At 44.0% G+C, this 20,110-nt stretch overlaps 1 protein-coding gene across 2 annotated transcripts in view; it reads right to left on the reverse strand.

Annotated features, from left to right (window-relative positions):
• Positions 1-20,110, reverse strand: part of LOC122560579 (extracellular serine/threonine protein kinase FAM20C-like) — a 95,263-nt gene that overhangs the window by 40,398 nt on the left and 34,755 nt on the right. For both annotated transcript variants that reach the window (XM_043711354.1, XM_043711352.1), the window contains exon 3: positions 13,975-14,053. In XM_043711354.1, coding sequence (XP_043567289.1) covers positions 13,975-14,053 — 79 coding nt within the window. The remainder of the gene's footprint in view (positions 1-13,974; positions 14,054-20,110) is intronic.

The following is a 20,110-nucleotide window of genomic DNA, read 5'->3' on the forward strand; positions in this document are numbered from 1 at the left end:
TGGAAAGGTCTAGGAAGGGGAGGCAGGAGTCTGAGACGGTCCAGGTGAATTTGAGGTCGGGGTGGAAGGTGTTGGTAAAGTGGATGAACTGTTCAACCTCCTCGTGGGAGCACGAGGCAGCGCCAATACAGTCATCAATGTAGCGGAGGGAAAGGTAGGGGGTGGTGCCAGTGTAGCTGCGGAAGATGGACTGTTCCACATATCCTACGAAGAGGCAGGCATAGCTGGGGCCCATGCGGGTGCCCATGGCTACTCCTTTGGTTTGGAGGAAGTGGGAGGATTGGAAAGAGCTCTGATCTCCAGCATCTGCAGTCCTCACTTTCTCCTGTTGGACTATAACCTAGTGTTGTGTGATTTATAACTTGCCTACCCCAGTCCAACACCGGCGCCTCCACATCATGGCCAATGAAAGAAATTGTCTTTATTTACTCTACCAAAACCCCTGAAAAGTTTGAACATCTAACCCCCTTACCTCCTCTGCTATGAGTCAGATAATCGATGCAGATTTGAATTCTGGCCTCTTCTGATTTAGGCTTGTGTTCTCGACCAGGAATCGCCAAACAAACTTGACATCTGCCTCAACATTATTCCTCTCAAATGATGTTTGAGTTGTTAGAAGCTCACTATCTCAAGTCTCTGGACTGAAGTTCAAGTCCCACAAATCTTCACCCTCAATCCTTTTCTTCAGGGTAGTGTATAACATGGGGCCTGACCTACTGTATTTTTGAACAACATGAAACAAGCTCACAGCTGAAGTCAGCTGTGTCTCAGTGGTTAGGACTCTCAATTCTGAGTCAGATGGTTGTGGCTTTAAGTCATAGCTATTATTAAAAGGAGACAGAGTGGGACTAGGAACTTACTCAGATCCAGCAGAAAAATTAGCCCAAACCAAGGCTGTCACCTACACTAGCACAAGCACTGGGAGAGTGTGAATGCTGTTTGAGGTCCCATCATTCTAACTGATTGATGAAACTGAGGCCATCTGCCCTCTTGGACAGTCCGAAAAGATCGACTGGCCTATACTTACCCTCCAACCAAAATCAAATGACAGACTTTATGGCTATTATCATGTTTGCTTATGGGTTCTTGCTGTGCGCAAATGAGTTGTATTGTTTCCTTCACTACAATAACGACTGCACTTTGAAACAAAAGTCAGTAAATGGCTCTTAAATGCTTCCATACATCCTGAGGCCATGCAAGCGGTTATCAAAAAGATGCTATCAAATGATTTTGTTTTTCTTTTCATTGCTAGTTGAGAAGAAGCCTGGCTTTCTGTCCTTGACTGTCTACGTGGTGACCATCACTGGAAAACAGATTCATCTGGATGTCAAATGCCTCCCATACGGTCTAATAGCTGGCTGCGTGGTCTAAACATGTGAGCATGGGGAGAACTTGCCCTTCTGTGAAATGGTGCTGTGAGATTCCAAAATGGACCTGCATCCTTTTGAGGTCTCATTCCCATAGTGGCACCTCCAACAGCACAGCACCCCCCCCCCCCCCCCCCCCACAGTGCTGCACTGCAGCATCAGTTTAAAGGGTTGTCAAACCTCTGGAGTGGAATTCTCACCCATTGACTTACTTCCTGACTCAGAGGTAAGAGGGCTACCATTAAGCCTTAGCAAAACATAAGCACCAAAAAGCCAGGCCAAATATAGCCAGGTGGCCTGGGATTCTATGTTTGTGCAGCTTCAGTCTGTAACTCAGGATCAAAACAGGCTTCTAACTGAAATAATAATTGGAACCGTGGATGTGGTAGGATTCAGATTCTGAGTCCTCTCCATGACCAAAGATATCATTTACCAGACTTGGCTTATACTCTAGCAGTTAACAGTGCACCACTGGTTATAAATGGGCCATTTGAATTTAACAAAACCCATCAGATTGCCAGGCATTTTGCACAATGTGTAATTGAATTGCTGGGAATAAATGCCAAGTCTGTTGTGGGGGATAACTGTGCGATGCCATTTATCAAATGCTATAGTTTAATTAAAGTGCTGCTTAATCCACTGAAGAAATAAAATTTTAGCAAAGTCATACTTGATGTCTTTTTTTAAAAGCATCAACATTGTTTTAATGAGATTGTCATCAGAAGGCAATTATAAAGACTGTGAATGTTGACCACAGACTCAAATCTGCAGATCCAATTGTAGCCCAGAATCTTTTTGATCATGAAGCTCAGACTGTTATCCTGGTAGCTCTTGACTTTATCTCCTTACTCAGCTTATGATCCACCATCGATTGGAGGAAAGAGTCACAATGAAGAAATTTGTAAGGTTGTTATAATTTGGGACTGTGTCTTTCACTTTGGGTCAGATGGCGTGTGAAAGAGATCATGAAGGCATCCGGGTGGGTATATAAATAGGAAGGGTGTAGAGGGATATGGGCTGGGTTCTGGCAAATGGGACTAGATTGGGTTGGGATATCTGGTCGGCATGGACGAGTTGGACCGAAGGGTGCGTTTCCATGGCGTACACCTCTATGAATCTATGTGACCCTGCTCTGAATTCCATTGATGATGAGGCTGGGTGGCTTGTTTGTTAAAGTTTAAAGCAGTCTCCAAATTATTTTATTGGGAAGAAGGTATTACTGGGAAGGAGATATTTGTACCTATAAACAATGACCTGAGCAAGTGGGCTGACGGTGGATAGACTGCTGGTCTTTAAATCCCAAAGAGGTGTCAGATTTTGTAATTGGTTGTATCTTGATCTGTTAATTAACTCCAAGACAGAATGGAGCCAGAGGCCTAGAGGGTAGTTCATAAGTGTTTCTCCCTGGAAACAAGGCCCCTGTGTGCCATGTTGTCATGGAAATGGGCTTTGAGAGTGATTGAGTCTAGAAGAAACCACTCTAGGAATTGCTTGCAAATATTCCTAAATTTCACTGAACTTCATAGACAGGGTCAGTTTGTGAGAATGTGAGCGATGGGGAGAGAATAGAAAGAGATGGAGGCAGCAAGGTGCACCATGGCAAAATGTGGGTAGGAGCTCATATTCAGATTGAAGAGGCCAAGGTCATATGGATTAAAGCCAACCCTGGAAGGTGAGCTGAATATTGGCCAGAATGATGGATCTTTAGATTTGGCCACCTCATGCAAATATTTTTGGGGATTATATGTTTGAAAAGAGAAAAGAAGCTAAAAATCACTTTGAGCTGCTCGCTGCAGAATGAAGAGCCTTCTGAACAGAGTGTCCATTTCAGGCTGAGAGGCTGATTCCATTTGAAGAACGCAGGCTGCAGGAACAAGACTCAGCAGAGCCTCTGGGTCAGTATGACACTGGGTGATGGGTTTAATCAGAGTTGTCAAGGGCTCTGCCTCCACTCAACAGCTGTAAAATATCACCAAAAGTAACTTGACGTCACAGGCTAGTAAAATCAGAACAGGAAGATGCCATTTCACCCCTCTGTTCCACCTTTCGAAAAGGTCATGGCTGATCTGCATTGTAACTTCAGCTGCCCCCCAGTTTAGGCTGAAAACTCTGCTTAACATCATTCACCTTAGCTACTGGTTTGTTTCAGTCCAAAGCATGAAATTTAATCAGCAGAGGAAACAGAAGTGATATAAGGATAAAATAGTGACACAGTAAGTTTTAATGATGGGGCAGCACGGTGGCTCAGTGGTTAGCACTGCTGCTTCACAGTGCCAGGGTTCAATTCCCGCCTTGGGCAACTGTGTGTGTGGAGCTTGCACATTCTCCCTGTGTCTGCTTGGGTTTCCTCCAGGTGCTCCGGTTTCCTCTCACAGTCCAAAGATGTGCAGGTTAGGTGAGTTGGCCATGCTAAATTGCCCATAGTGTTAGGTGAAGGGGTAAATGTAGGGGAACGGGTCTGGGTGGGTTGCTCTTCAGATGATCAGTGCGGACTTGTTGGGCCAAAGGGCCTGTTTCCACACTGTAGGGAATCTAACTAATCTAATCATGTAGAAATGCCTGAAAGGGTGTTGAGGCAGATTGAATAACAACTTAATGCAGGCAAATGAGTTTAGTCTGGGAAGCTTGGTCAGTGTGGACTGAAGGATCTGTTTCCGTACTGTATGACTCTAAATTTCTACAGCAGTAAAGTGTGCTGGGCTACAGAAAAAAAGCAGGAGAAATGGGAATTTGTTGCTCTTGCAAACAGCAGACACAGACAGACCGAGTGGCCCACATCTGTATCATTGCAAGATTATGTGAAGTTATAGATTTGAGTATGTCCCGATGGTTATTATGAAGCTCCCAATGTCTAGTGTACAAAAAACATTTTCTCAGTTGGGTTAATCCATTTAATGCATTTCATAGAAAATATAAAGTGAACTATCACTAATCATTGTACAATGGTCTTGTGGTGCAGTGGTAATGTCCTTACTTCTGGGTCAGGATGTCTGGGTTTAAGTCCCATCTAAGGATGTGATGTCCATGAAGCTTTGTCATAAACTTGTTCAAATAGGCTGATTAAAAAAAAATTGCATAGCTTCATGTGAACACGCATAATCATTGCTTAACGTGCTCAGTGTTTCACAAGATAATACAAAGGACCTCTCATTTATAGTTACTGGCTGCTAGAAATTGAGCACTTAGATAATCAGCTAAAAACCAGCAGTGGATGGCAACTGAGCCTGAAGTTTAGTTTACCCATACACTATTATACACAGAAGCAGCTATTGATACCCCCTGGAGGAATAACCACTTAACCGTGACAACAGGGCCTGTGAACTCCACAAACCAGCTGCTAATCAATTAGGCACCATTAAAACAGAAATTACATTCTTGTTGGACTTGCCCCTGAAAGGAGTTTGCTCTTTATTATAAAGTATAATGAAAGAAAAGTAAGAAGCAGAGATACAACTTTGCCATAATGGTGGGCTGTTCAGGGATGCAGGAGAGTTACTCAGAGTGTCCTCAGTGTCTGCCTGACTGAGGGTTGGACACAGGTGACTGAATTCGATTCCACTTGCTGCATCTGCTCTAACGTTGCCATGACGCTCAATAAATAACAAGTAATAGTTTGCACCATCATGCCAAAAAGTGGTGAGTCTTTAGCTGAGCAGTAACCATCCCACCAGATGATCTAATTTTCTCTAAGTTAGATCCTTATAATATATTCTACAGACAGGTTTTTCTTGAGTCTGATAGCACAAGTTTATTTACAACAGGTAACTATTTGTAAGGTTATGGTAACACAGACTTACATCCATACTGTCTTAGTTCTATGCTTACTGATGTTACTATACAACATACCCAAAATTGACTGACTCCCTTACACAGAGAGAGTGACTGCCAGTGAGGTAAGTACCTTTATACTGGAACATCGCATCTCATGATGCTATCTAACATCTTAAAGGCATAAGCTTGTCCAGTCTGAAATCTGTGCCACAACACTATCATTGATCAAACAGTGCAGTGTGCACTCATCTGTGAGTGATTAATTCATTTAATCATGCTGAGTGTGCTCTCTTTGCTTATACTTGGCTTGAAATGATTAATAGATAATCAACGCTTGTCATAATGAACAGAATTCCTGTTTTGATGCTATTTATGTATCTTGCAAATTAGCAACCCTCTTCCCTTCCTGGGGTTTGATACAGATTGTCAGCTCTGCAGAACACCAGGTTAGCAGCAAAATGGTGAGTCCATGCTGGCTACTTGGCCAGAGTTGGTGGAGGGGCTGTGCTATCACATCTACCTGCATCTCTTCTCATGATGACAGTGCAGCATCCCCTCAGTGTTACAGTCAGCGTGTCAGTCGTGAGTTGTGTGCTCAAGTGTCCAGGCTGGACTTGAACACACAACCTTTGATTTCACAGTCAAGAGTTCTCCACTGAGGCACAGTTGACACTGTTGACTGTTGCTGCGGACACACCGAGCACTCATCATGTTATGTACATATTCTCTTCCAAAACATAATAACATGCGATGCAAATTATATGAATATTTTGCAAGATGTAAAAAGTGTGGTGAATAATGAAATGCTAGGTCGGAATATTTACAGGCAGCTGTTGTGTGAGTTGCTCACTCTGAATGGCGATTAAAGATTACAGCGCTGCTTCATCAATTGGAAAACTATGTACGTTCTTACTTAAAAAGAATGTTAACATTCAGGAAGCATCATTAACATTGTGAGCTTAGACTGCTGTTAGAATCTTTCATATATCATATGCTTTCCATCAGACAGCATCTGGAAGAAAGCCAGACCACATTTTTACCAGATGCTTTCTCATGTGTTTACCACAGAACACAGAAACTCTGCTTAAAACTCACACCGAGTCCTGTTCATCCCTGCTCACTGAGACCAGCTTCCAGTTCAGTGATGCCTGGATTTAAATACTCTCATCTTTATGGTCAAGTCTGTCCAATGTCTCACTGCTTCGTAACTCTGTAGCTTCCTCCAGTCCTAAAACCTTCCAAGATCATTGTGGACTTTCAACGCTGGCCTCTTGCAAGCCCCCAGTCTCCATTGTCTGCTGGCTGGGCTCTAAGCTCTCCATCAGTCCCCATCTTTCAAATGCTTCTCAAATGGTGAGTACACTTTTTGGTCACATGTTTTAATTTCTCATTATGTGCCTCGGTGTCACATGGATTGTAATTATTCTCCTATGAAGGTGTGCTATGTAAATGCAATCTGCTGCTTCTGCAACTGGATTTGAGGCAGTAACACTTGGGGCAGCCCTAAAGGTGAATGTACATTTCTGGGCATATGTTTTGTGTGATGATTACTTGCTGACAGATTTAGTTTTAAAACGGTTGGTTTTACAGGATTCTGCTAGAAGTTGCACAGTGCAGTATATTAGTCAGGGTTTAACCAATAGAGCCACTGTCACGGGAGATGTCTCGGTCTGTTGAAATGGAACATCAGGCAGTGCAGGACACTGCAAGCTTTTGATTGCGATTTGGACTCTTACAGGTTTAGGATGCAGTTGTGGAGTGCGAACAACATATTAAGACCCAAGGTGAGTACCAAGTGAAAAGGAGGAAAAACCACTTCCTTCCGAGAGGTTTGTGCCACCCACCTGTCAATGTCAGGTCAGAGGTGTGACTTCAGAGCTGCACTGTCACAATGTGTCTCAAATCAGGTTTGGGCCCTGGGTCAAAGGGAAATTACACACCCAACATGCCTCATGTGCACCCCTTAGTGCCTTACTTTAATGTTGGCATGTATAGCAATGTCTGCCCAGTGTAACTTCCAGGCCTCTTACTAGGTCTATGTGATCCCAATCCCCATTCACATGATGTGAACTTACACTTTGTGAGGTTTTTGGTGAAATGGAATAATGACCAGCAGACCATGACAATGTTTTCTGATCACTGTGAGTGCTTTAATTCCTTGGTTACTGAGAGCTAGCCATTATTTGCTATGCAAATATATGCGTAAAGTACATTTTGTGTGCGTACACAATGTTTCACAGGTGTAAATAAGTGCAGTGAGCCCAATTTCAGGCACTGATGTGCTCTACCCAAGGGCCCCTGAAGAAAGTTCAACCTGGGATTGATTCAAGCCATACTTCAGGCATTTGGGCTGGCCATCTATAATAGACTTAGGCCAATATGTGACTTAACGGCTGCTTCAGAGACCCTCTTGAGAAATCAGGCTGTGGGATTGGAGTAGGCTTTAAAAGGCCAGGTTTCCAGAAAGTGCTGAACCTGTTTACTCGAGATGCTTAAACAGCACCTTCAAAACCCATACCCATCACCATTTCGAAGGACAAGGACAGCAGTCCCATGGGAACACCACCACCGGCAAGTTCCCCTCCAAGCCACTCTCCATCCTGACTTGGAAATATATTGCCATTCCTTCACTGTGGCTGGGTCAAAATCCTGGAATTCCCTCCCTAAGGGCACTGTGTGTCAATCTACATGAACTGCAGCTGTTCAAGAAGGCAGCTCACCACCACCTTCTCAAGGGAAGTCAGCGACAGGCAATAAATGATGTCTAGCCAGAAATGTCCATATCCCGCAACTGAATGAAAACAACCAGCCATCGTTGATTAGCTTTTCGTTCATTCGCATAGGACTATTCCCCTTGGCAGTGTAGTTGTCCCGATGGCATTGCACGTTCCCTCGTCAGTTCCTCACATTGGGACTAACTTGAAGAGCTCTGAAAGAGAGGCGAGCATTCCCCAGTGTCTCCAGTGACAGGTGAACTACCCATGAAGGACAGGAATTAGGAGCAGCTACAGGCCATCTGCCCCTTCAAGCCTGCTCTGCCATTCAGACTGATCATGGATGATTCTCTATCTCAGTGTCATATTCCTGCTTTCACCCTACACCCAAGAAGCCTTTAAACACACGACAGGCAACCTACCCAATTGTTAAAGTGAAACCCAAGGCCCAATTTCAGGCCAGCCTGGTCCCAGGCCCATTTTGCCCACAATATCCCCTTGAAGTAGTAGTGAATAAACTCTTGATTCTGAATACTAATCATGTTGTGCAGAAAAATAATTTCAATGTAGGTTTTAAGGGCCCAAGCACCTGAAGAGTTAAGGTTGTGAGGCAATATTAGAAATACTTTGGCAATATGCCACTCGAACCCTTGGGACATCTGACTTACAGCAAGATCATTTGTATCTGAGAATGTTGTTCCAGAGCAAAACATCATCATGTCAGTAAAGGGTATACCTTCTAATTAGACCGTAGCTCAGTTAGCTGATTGCACTTTCAGAAAGACAGATCTCAAGTGAGATATTCAAAGACTCTCCTGCTCTCTGCCCTTACATTGTCGGGACAGAACGTGACTCTCTGTCGTCATTTGGCTTTCTGTTGTTTGCGCTGGGTTTTACCCATGGTCTTGGGGTACCATTTCTGCAAAATGATTAACTTTCTAACCACTCTTTTTTGTCAATTTGAATCTAGCTCTCACCTCTGAGCCTGGGACCAATAGTTTCTGTGGCTCAGTCGATTAGACTCTTGCTCTAATGGCAGAAGTTTATAGGTTGGCTCTCAATGCACAAGTTTAACCTTAAATTCTAGCCCGACACTCCCTGGTGTATTGTGCTTATTCCGTTATCTCTAGCAACTTCCTTAATATTAAAGTACACGTTGACCTAAATATAAAAGACATAGGAGGAGCTGCTAAAACTTTAGTCATTCGAGGGTTAGAGTAACTAACCATTGCTTTCTCGCTCACAGCAGTTGTTTTATTAAAGTGAATGAGTCCTAATGACCCCTCACACCTCCACAGGGGTAGACCAACCAGATGGTAAAGAACATAGAACATAGAACAGTATAGCACAGTACAGGCCCTTCGGACCTCAATGTTGTGCCGACTTTTTACCTACTCTAAAATCAGTCTAACCTACATGATGAAGGGCTTTTGCCTAAAACGTCAATTTTCCTGCTCCTCGGATGCTGCCTGCCCTGCTGTGCTTTTCCAGCACCACTCTAATCTTGAGTCTCATCTCCAGCATCTGCAGTACCCACTTCTGCCTACATACCCTTCATCTTCTCTATGCCTATCTAAGAGTCACTTAAATGTCCCTAATGTATTTGCATTCCATGCACCCACCACTCTCTGTGTAAAGAACCTACCTCTGACATCTCCACCAAACCTTCCTTCAATCACCTTAAAATTATGACCCTTTTTGATAGTCATATCCGCCCTGGAAAAACAGTCTCTGGCCATCCACTCAATCTCTGCCTCTCATCATCTTGTACACCTCTATCAAGTCACCTCTCATCCTTCTTCACTCCAATGAGTAAAGCCCTAGCTCCCTCAACCTTTCTTCTTAAGACATGCCCTCCAGTCCAGGCAGCATCCTGGTAAATCTCCCTGTACCCTTTCTAAAGCTTCCACATCTTTCCTATAATGAGGTTCCATCTGCAATTTCTCTGTCCAGTTTCCAACTGATCCATATTCTGCTATTGACAACCTTCCTTACTATCCACAACTTCACCAATTTTTGTGTCATCTGCACATTTACTAATCGGACCATCTAGATTTTCATCCAAACAATTTATCAATATTACAAGCAACAGAGGTCCCAGTACTGATCCTTGCAGGACACCATTGGTTACAGACCTCCAGTCAGAAAAACACAAATACACCATGTCTTCTATGACCAAGCCAATTATGGATCCAACTCACCATGGCTCCCATATGACTTCATCTTCTGGACCAGCCTGCCATGAGGGACTTTGTTAAATCCTTTCCTAAAGTCCATGTCGACAACATCCACTGCCCTATCCTCATTAATCATCTTTGTCACAGGAGAGAAAGAGCTTACATTTATATCGCATCTTTCATGACCGTAGCATGTCCAAAAGCATTTTACAGCCAATGGCATAATCAAAGATAGTCACTGTTAATATAGGAAAGTATGACAGCTAGTTTGGACACAGGAAGATCCCGCAACCAGCACTCTCCTGCTCTTCATTCAATCAGTTCCTGGGATTGTTTATGTCCACCCAAGGGGATAGGTGGATTCAGTTTTGCACCTTACCCAAATAGCGCCACCTCTGGCAGCGTTGTGCACCATCTGTACTTTTGGAGTGAGGCTGGAACCCAGAGCCCACTAACCCAAATGGCAAGTGTGTTACCCACTGAGCTCCGGTCGACAACGAGCATCAAGTGCTCTGGCTTTTTGTCCAACGGAGCCCAGTTCTTGATTCCAATTGTTATCTATATCAGTGATTTGGATGAGCTTGTACAAGGCATGATTAGGAAGCTTTTTAAAATAGGTGGTATCATGGACGGTGAAGAAGGTTATCAGAAATTGCAGCAGGACCTTGATCAGCTGAGGAAGTGGGCCGAGAAATGGCAAATGGAGTTTAATATAGATAAGTGTGAGGTCTTACATTTTGGAAAGTCAAATCAAGGTGGGAGTTTCATGGTGAACAGTAGGGCCAAAAAGAGTGTCGTGGAACGGAGGGATCTTGGAGTTTAGGCTCACAGTTCTCTGAAAGTGAAGTCACAGATGGACAGGGCAGTGAAGAAGGTGCACTTTCTTCACCAGTCAGGGCACTGAGTATAGAAGTTGGGAAATTTAGTTGCAGTTATACAGGATGTTGGTGAGGCGCACTTGGGAGTAATATGTTCAGTTTTGGTCACCCTGTTATGGGAAGGATGTTATTAAGCTGGAAAGAGTGCAGAAGAAATTTACAAGGATGTTGCCAGGAATCAATGGTCTAAGTTATAGGGAGAGATTGGACAAGTGAGGACTTTTTTCTTCAGAGTGTAGGAGTCTAAGGGCAGACCTTAGAGAGGTGAATAAGATCAGGAGAAGTGTGGATAAGGTGAATGCACTCAGTCTTTTTCCCAGGGCTGGGGATTCGAGGACTAGAGGGCATCAGTTTAAGGTTAGAGGGGAAAGTATAAAAGGGAACCTGAGGGGCAACCTTTTTAAACAGACAGTGTGGTATGCATATGGAATGAGCTACCAGTGGAAGTGGTTGAGGTGGATACATTAACAACATTTAAAAGAAGGACGAACACACTGATAGGAAAAGGTTATTAGGATATGGGCCAAGGGCAGGGAAATGGGGTTAGTGTGGATGGACAGTTTGAGTGGCAGGGACCAGTTTGGGCCAAACGACCTATCTCCATGCTGTAGGACTCTATGGCTCTAGGCTCTATGGTCACTGAGGAATCAAGGCCATGTGGAGTTAGAGCAGAATAAAGTGAAGCCTGGAAACCAGGTCAGGGTTAGGGGAAAATCTGACAGAAATTGGGCTTTTTAGTTTTGATGGACAGGTAACTGTGAAGAAGAACAGAGTTCAGAATGAGTTCTGTCTGGAATGCTACTTCAGTGAAATTGTTACAGTAAGACAAAGACATACATTCAATTTGGGGAATGGCAAACACAGGGCTGAGGTCAGGATATTACTTCTCAGAGAAAGTGCCATCCCTACATGGCATGGAGGCAAAAACCTCAAAGTCACTTGAATGATCGATGTTATAATACAGGGAAGTCTACCTGTGTGATATGGAAATAATGGAACTGATGTGATTTGAAGAAATAGTGAAGAGATATCCCCATAACTGAGCCCCTGAACTTTGCCCACATCCTCCGCCATCCTGGTCCACCTGTCACCCAGCACAAAGGTTGGCTGTCCTTGTCCACACCGCAGTGACGTAATGGTGACAAGGATAGCTCCCAGCACACCTGCTGACCCCTCCTGCCTCAGCAGTGTCTACACACAGTTAGACAGAGTCGGAAATGCCCAAGAGTTTATGCCTGAAACGTCGACTCTCCTTCTCCTCGGATGCTGCCTGACCTGCTGTGCTTTTCCAGCGCCACACTTTTTGAGTCTGACTCTCCAGCATGCAAAAGGGTGGCAGGGTCGCTCAGTGGTTAGCACTGCTGCCTCGCAGTGCCAGGGACCTGAGTTCGAATTCAGCCTCGGGCGACTGTTTGCGTGGAGTTTGCACATTCACCCTGTGTCTGCATGGGTTTCCTCCGGGTGCTTCGGTTTCCTTCCACAGTCCAAAGATTGCCCATAGTGATAGGTGCATTAGTGGGGAATGGGTCTGGGTGGGTTACTCTTTGGAAGGTTGGTGTGGACTTGTTGGGCCGAAGGGCCTGTTTCCACACTGTAAGGAATCTAATCTGCAGTCCTCACTTTCTCACAGATTAGAGAGGTGACAGAGAGAATGTGGGAGCAAGTGCGAGGCAGATATCCAGGGCAGGAGAGAAACTGATTCCATCTTTGGCTATAGTTTCCCTCTCCTGAGTACTCTAGATATTTTAAAAAACTCATCCAGAACATTGAACACTCATCAGTAAAGAATGACGTCCTCCTTCCACACTGTCTGTTCTTGCATTATTGACTTGTATTCCAATAATTTTTCTTAACCGTTGTGCTTTCTTGTGATATTGCTGATATCCATTTCTTTACAATGCAAGGCTCAATAATTCAGGAATTATGCAACAAACCTGCCTCCAATATTTGATTGGGAGGTGGAAGTGGAGATGGGAGAAGGGGATTGCAATATTAAACACTTGCCCATAATGTATCTCTGATAATTGGGTGTTTTAAGATCAAGGGCACAGGAGAAGTCTTTTTGGTTCCATGAGCCTGTTCTGCCATTCAATGAGATCATGGCTGGTCTGTATTTTAACTTTATCGACTGCATTAGTTCCACATCCCTTTGCACCCTTGCCAAATTGAAAAGCATCAAACCCAGTTCTGGAATTCTTCACTGATTCTCAATGTTGAGCACTTTTCCCAGGAGTGAAAGTTCCAGATTTTCACTGTCCTGTGTGGGAAAAAGTCTAGCTGAGTTATCACCCTGAACTCTTCAATTCTGAAGTATTGGACTCCCTTGTTCTGGACTCTTCAACCAGAGGAACCCATTTGTTCAAGCTGCCTTCAGACCCTCAAATAAACACCCAGTGGGGGTCTGGATCTTTTCTTGCTGGGAATGTGCCTGACAGGGCTATTGTCCTCAAAACAGTCTGCTGACTGACAACCCGCACACTTCCCAACTAAAAAAACAGGCTCTCATCCACCCTGTGCTCACTGACCTACACTGCTTCCTTATCCAGCAACACCTCAAGTTTAAACTTCTCATCCTTGTTTTCAAACAATTGCCTGGATTTGCTTCATTAGCCTTCTTCTAGCCCTACGCCTCTCCCATACCTCTGTGGACCTGGTGCATACGCCTGAATGGGAATTGGCAGTTTTGTCTTCAGCTGCACATACACTAAGCTCTGGAATTCCTTCCTTCACCTTTCCACCTGTCCACTCCCTCTGCTCCTTTAAGCTGCATGTTAAAATCTACCTCTTTAACCAAGCAATTTGGCACTAATATCTCATGTGTCTTGGTGTCAAAGTTTGTTTCTGAGGCACCAAAGAACATTTCGCCATGTTAAACAATGTTAAGTATACTGTATAAATGTTATCGTCATGAAGAAACAAACTGTTCAAACAAATCAAAATTCATAGAAAGCGAACCGATTATTTGTTGTAACAAGCGGAAGGATTGATGGGAATATCTCGTTCATTGCTGATTTACATGCAGCTCGCAACCACATAAATGAACAAGATAGTTGAAAAACGTACTCACTTCATTGGTTTAAAGAGCGCCTGGCCATAGTTTTGGAAAGACATGATGAGTTTTAACTGTGTGCCTCCAGATTTCATCGCTGTGAGGAAAATACAAATGGATGGTTAATTAAAATGCAACAAATATTTTAATCAAAATGCAAATTATTTTCTAATGTGAGGGATGAGTCATTCTTTTATAAGTTGCATCACATCAACTGGGACAGGAAGAGGCCATTCAAACCCTGAAAGCCAGCCCACTATTCATGGTTATGTTAGCTCGATTCCATTCACCTACATTTGTTTTATATCTCTGATATGTTCAAGTAAGGGGTCAGTTAGCTTACCAGCTGGTTTATACTGCAGAGTGGTGCTAATAGTGTCGGTTCAATTCCCACACCAGCTACAGTTACCACAAAGGGCTCTTTTCTCAACTGCTCACTGAGGTAAGGAGACTCTTATGTTAAACCACCACCAGTTGCTTCTCTTTGCTGAAACTGTGGGATTATGGTGGTTTTACATTTAACACTTAATCCAATTAATCAAAATCGATTGCTGTCTGTCCTCAACTTAATTTTTGACCCAAAACACCTCATCTTCCGCAGAAAGGAATTTCAGACTTCCAACATCCTTCATTTTCAAAATTTACTCCTAATTTAGAACTGAAAGAACTCTGGATGCTGTCAATCAGAAACAAACACAGAGGTTGCTGGAAAAACTCAGCAGGTCTGGCAGCATCTGTGAAGAGAAATCGGAGTTAACGTTTCAGGTCTGGCGACCCTTCCTGAGGAAGGGTTTCACATCTGAAACGTTAACTCCAACTTCTTTTCACAGATGCTGCCAGACCTGCTGAGCTTTTCCAGCAACCTCTGTGTTTGTTTACTCCTCATTAGTCTTGTTCTAATTTTGAGATTTCCCGCCCCATGAGGACATAGTTTTGTGTATCTACCCCGACCAGAGCGGTGTGAATTGGATCACATGTAAATAGTTCCACAGAACATCACTCCAATCAGAAACGACTCCCATTCCGCTTTTGCTTTCCACCTGTTCAGTGGGAACACCAGGGAACGCAGAGGTGGTCTTCTTCAAGCAGAGAAGTTAAAGGGAGGCTTAAGAGAGATGTTCAAGATTGTTAAGGGTTTTGATATAATGAATCAGGAGAAACTCCCGCTGATAACAAAGATGGTTACCACAGGACACAACCAGAGTGATTATCAAAAGACCGAGAGTGGACGGCATGTAGAATATAATTTTAACACAGTGAGTTCTGACCTGGAATGCACTGCCTGGAAAAGGGTTGGAGTGGATGGGGTCGGGGTGGGGAGGTCATGTGGTAGAAACAGATTTAAAAATAACTTCCAAAAGGTCTACTGTCAGAAGTTACACTTGGCTACATTTGACCTGAAAAAGGAAGTTTTGCAAGGCTATGGAGTAAATGCAAGGGACAAGAGGCTGATTGGATAGCCCTATTAAAGAGCTGGCACCGGCATGATGGACTGAATGGGTTTCCTCTATGGGGTATGAATCCTTGGCTATAACCAAAAGGCCTTGTGCCAGTGAGATGGGGCCCGTCTGTAACACAGTCCCGATGTATTTCGTGGTTCCCATCGAAGGAAATGGAGGTGCTAACTCAACTTGGGTGGGAAACGGTCAAAACAGAGTCATCTGGTTGAACAGGCTTGTGTGGGTGAGAGGCCGTGCCTTTAGGCACTTTGTCACATGGTCAGTACATGAGAGAATAATGATTCTTTGTCACTGACTGTATCTGAATAGAAATGAAAGCCTTGTTTGTTGCAGATGAATGGGAGGATGGAGCCTGCACCATCACGGTGACTACAGGGATTGGAGAACAAAGAACAATCAGTAACATAGAGCAGGATTATTCCTTTCACTAACCCTCAGAAATATATTCAGTGATCTGTTCTTTAGCTACCCTGCTTCAGCTTTCTTATTCCAGATAGCCCCCAGCCCCTTCTTCACGGTACTGAACAATTCCCTTCTTCCTCGGGGAGCTCCAATGCATGTGTCAATTCACAGGCCATAGCAGGCTGCTCTCCCATCCTCTGTAAACCCCAAACTCATCCAGTCCACTGCTACGTGTGCCCTAAACATGTTCTGTTCACTCATCACCCCAGTGCTCGCTGATCTACATTAGCTCCTGGCCTCAGCAATCACTTCATTTCAAAACTTTCTTCCCTGTTTTCAAATCCCTCCCCACCTCCGGAGTCTCCTCTAGTCCCAGTCCTCCAACTCTGGTTTGTTGACCATCCACGATTTCATTGGTGCCTGGACCCTAACCTCTGGACCTCCCTCCCCAAACCTCTCTGCCTCTCTCTTCACCTTTCCATAAGAAATAGGTGCAGAATTGGGCTTGCTCCAGCATTCAAAATGATCACAGCTGACCCGCTATCTCAATACCATGCTCACGCTCTCGCTCCACACCCCTCAACTTTGTCTTCCCTGACTTGGCCTTGACAACGTTCTGTAGTAGAGCACTCCTCAGGTTTCCCCCACTTCTGAGGGAAGAAATCCCTCCTTATCTCAGACACAAATGCCCTATGATGTATCCTGAGACTGATCCCTTGTTCTGTACAGTCCTCAAGCAAGGGAAACATGAGTGTTCCTTAAAGCCTACCTCACTGACCAAACTGTTCACCATCCATCCTAGCATCTCTTTAGATTAGATTCTCTACAGTATGGAAACAGGCCCCTTCAGCCCAACAAGTCCACACTGACCCTCTGGAGAGTAACCCACTCCAAACCATTCCCCCGCCCTATATTTACCTCTGACTAATGCACCTAACACCAAAGGCAATTTAGCATGGCCAATTCACCTGGCCTGCACATCTTTCGATTGTGGGAGGAAACCCATGCAGTCACAGGGAGAATGTGCAAACTCCACACAGACAGTTGCCCGAGACAGGAATTGAACCCAGGACCCTGGTGCTGTGAGGCAGCAGTGCTATCCACTGAGCTACCCTGTTTTCACTATATCAGATTTTGCTTGGTATTTGCTTTGGGGAGGCACTTTATGGTGCTATACTGCATGAACGACACTATATAAATTCAAGCTTTTATGTTGTCCTGGGCGTCACTGCTGCCCTTCCTGATCTGTACAGCAGGATGTCTGTGTTAATGAGAAGAAGGAGCCCTGGGTGAAATTCCTTTTCAGCTCCCTGAGTTGTTCACTCATTCTTTTCTTTGATTCAAAGTTCCCACCTGATTGCTGTTGGAATGAAGGGAGGCATCATTCCAGATTGACAGAAAATTCCAACTGTATTCCTGATGAAGGGCTTTTGCCCGAAACGTCGATTTTACTGCTCCTCGGATGCCGTCTGAACTGCTGTGCTCTTCCAGCACCACTCTAATCCAGAATCTGGTTTCCAGCATCTGCAGTCATTGTTTTTACCTAGAAAATTCCAACCCAGTGCCTTCCTTCTCATCTTCCTGCTTCATCCTACCTTTTGTGTTTATGATAAATAATGCTTTTATCATTAACTTTGAAATCCTTTGACAGTATCTCCTTGATAACTCGTTATTATCGCTCTACCTTAATTAGTTTGAACAGTGTTGGATTACTTGTTACTTTGGTTAGACCTTTGTCATGTGACTCTTATACCTATCATGTTATTCCAGTCATTTGGTTTGTCTCTAGTGCCACCTTATTTTTGATTTTTTTGTAATTATCTCTCTGCCTCAATTAATCAGATTATAGGTCACATTTGACACTTTTGATCACCTGCAGAAACTTGACATTCAGCCCTGTCAACTCTCCATTTACACGATTTGTACTATCTTTTCACACTCTTAATTACTTGGAAAGTTACAATGATCTCTCCACCTATAAATTCTCTGCTTGTGCATTTCCCCCCACTTCACCTGATGAAGGAGCAGCGCTCCGAAAGCTTGCGATTTCAATAGACCTGTTGGACTGTAACCTGGTGTCATGTGACTTCTGACTTGAACCTTGAAATCAGAATAGGAATTGTCACGGGTCCTGTGAGGGAAAGACATTTTCACCCAAAGGGGAGTGGATTTCAGGGAAAATATGCTCCCGTCAAAGGAACTATGGAGGCTGACAGTCAATTTCAAAACTGAGATTGATGGTTTTCTTTTGTTCAGTGAAGAATATTAATGGTATGACAGAACAAAAGTGGGTAGATGGAGTTAGCTGGCAGATCAACCATAATCAAATTGAATGGTAGAATGGACTTTAAGGGGCTGAATGGTGTCCTGTTCCTTAACTGATGATGATAGAACAGTAGGTAAAAACAATGACTGCAGATGCCTACTGCTCCTCCAGTGCTGCCTGAACTACTGTGCTTTTCCAGGTGATAGAACAGTGAATATTTATATTTGAGTTGGAATTCGCACCACTTCAAATACAACTTCATCTCAACAAACAATACACAATCTAGTCCATCCCCTTCCTCCAATTTTGCAATGACCCAGTTTTGTATAAGGATGCTGTGGTTTTTAAATTAAAAAGAGACATTTTCATATTGAGACCAAAGCGATTCAGGAATCCAGCCAATGAATAGAATCTCCTTCCTTGCTTCGGTAGTCATGAGCTATCCCTCTGATTAGCTGCAGGCTGTCATAAATTTTAAAACGGGCCCTTTTTTCACATATTGTGTGCACCTGATGATATTAGTGGTTGACCTGAGGGGAAAAAAAAGAAATAATCTTTGCTTCGTTCTCCCAAGATGAGAACGTCACCTTGAATTAACTAGTGATGAATAAAATATTTCAGCAGAAGTCAGTGCAGCAAACCAGATTTACAAATACAATGGATTCTTCACTGGATCTTACCTGGGACACTTTACAACTATATTAATAATACTTGGCCTAGTGAAGTACTTTGGAAACTCGAGTGTCCAGTATCGCTCACTAGGATACTGTCTCACATTGTTGTTCAGTGTTGGTCGCTCAGACTCTGTATCATTAGGCATCCTATGCAGATGTTCTTGTGTTCCACTGATGGTGAGATGAAGGAGAAGGGCTTTGTAAAAAAAAGCTTATTCCTGTTCATGCATGTGTTGCTACTAAGAATAGGTCTCAATAAGCACTGGCTCTATTGGTGGAACTGAACATGAGCAGTTGTTATTGGTCCAGATCCAAGATGGCGGCAGGGTAGCATGGCTGTATGCAGGCTCTTGACCAGGGCTCATCCGCTCCAATCTGCTTTCTGTTGTTTCTATTTTAACTTCTGGTCTTTCTGACTCTGTTCTTTCAGTAGCAGCGAAAGCTGGCCATGCGCAGTGGTGGCGGCCTCCTGGTGGTCAGAGGTGGTAGTGACAGAGGTGGCCCCTCCAGTGATTGGAGGCAGCGGCGGTGGCAACAAACTCTTCAAGATGGCGGCACTGGCAAGGTGCCATCTCGGAGGACGGCTGCCAGTGCAGGACTCTTGGCATGGCGGCAGCCTGGCCTGGCGGCGGAGCCGAGGACTCCTGGTTGTGGGGCGAGTGTGGGTGCAGCATGGGTCTCAGCATCAGTGAGGTGGGCCCAGCAACAAAGACATGGATTCTAAACACTGGCACCTGCTACGTTGGTGGGTCTGGCACAGACGGTGGTGAGGTGGTGGGGGGGGAGGGGTGGGAACACAAGTGTCATAGGACAAGGCACATGGTGGTGGCAAAACAAATATGGTCTCTCGTTCAGTTAGATCTTTTTACTTGTTTTATTTCTAGAACTATTCAAAATGGTGCTGTATTATGGTTACAGTTGAAGCTTTTCACTTTATTTTACTGGGTTATTCACTATACAATGCAAGTGACAATGAATCATTCAAATTCAAATTTAAATTCAGATCATTGACTGCATTGGGACATTGAAAGGATCTCTGTTAACATCATCGTGTGTGACACAGTACATTATACTGAATTACTGTTGTTTCAGACTTCGATACAGACAACAATTGTTTGTGTTCATTTGTACTTGGACCTGGTTAATGTTTGTACTTCAGGTACAGGCTTATCTGAATCAGATTTAAAAGAAATACACTCTGTAATCTCCTCCAGCCCCAACACCCCTTCCTATCTCTGTAACCTCCTATGTCCCCAACAACCCTCCCTATCTCTGTAACCTACAACAGCTTCAACAAACCCTCCCTATCTCTGTAACCTCATGCACCTCCAATATCCCTCCCTATCTCTGTG

This window comes from Chiloscyllium plagiosum, chromosome 21, assembly GCF_004010195.1.
Source record: "Chiloscyllium plagiosum isolate BGI_BamShark_2017 chromosome 21, ASM401019v2, whole genome shotgun sequence".
NCBI lineage: Eukaryota > Metazoa > Chordata > Chondrichthyes > Orectolobiformes > Hemiscylliidae > Chiloscyllium > Chiloscyllium plagiosum.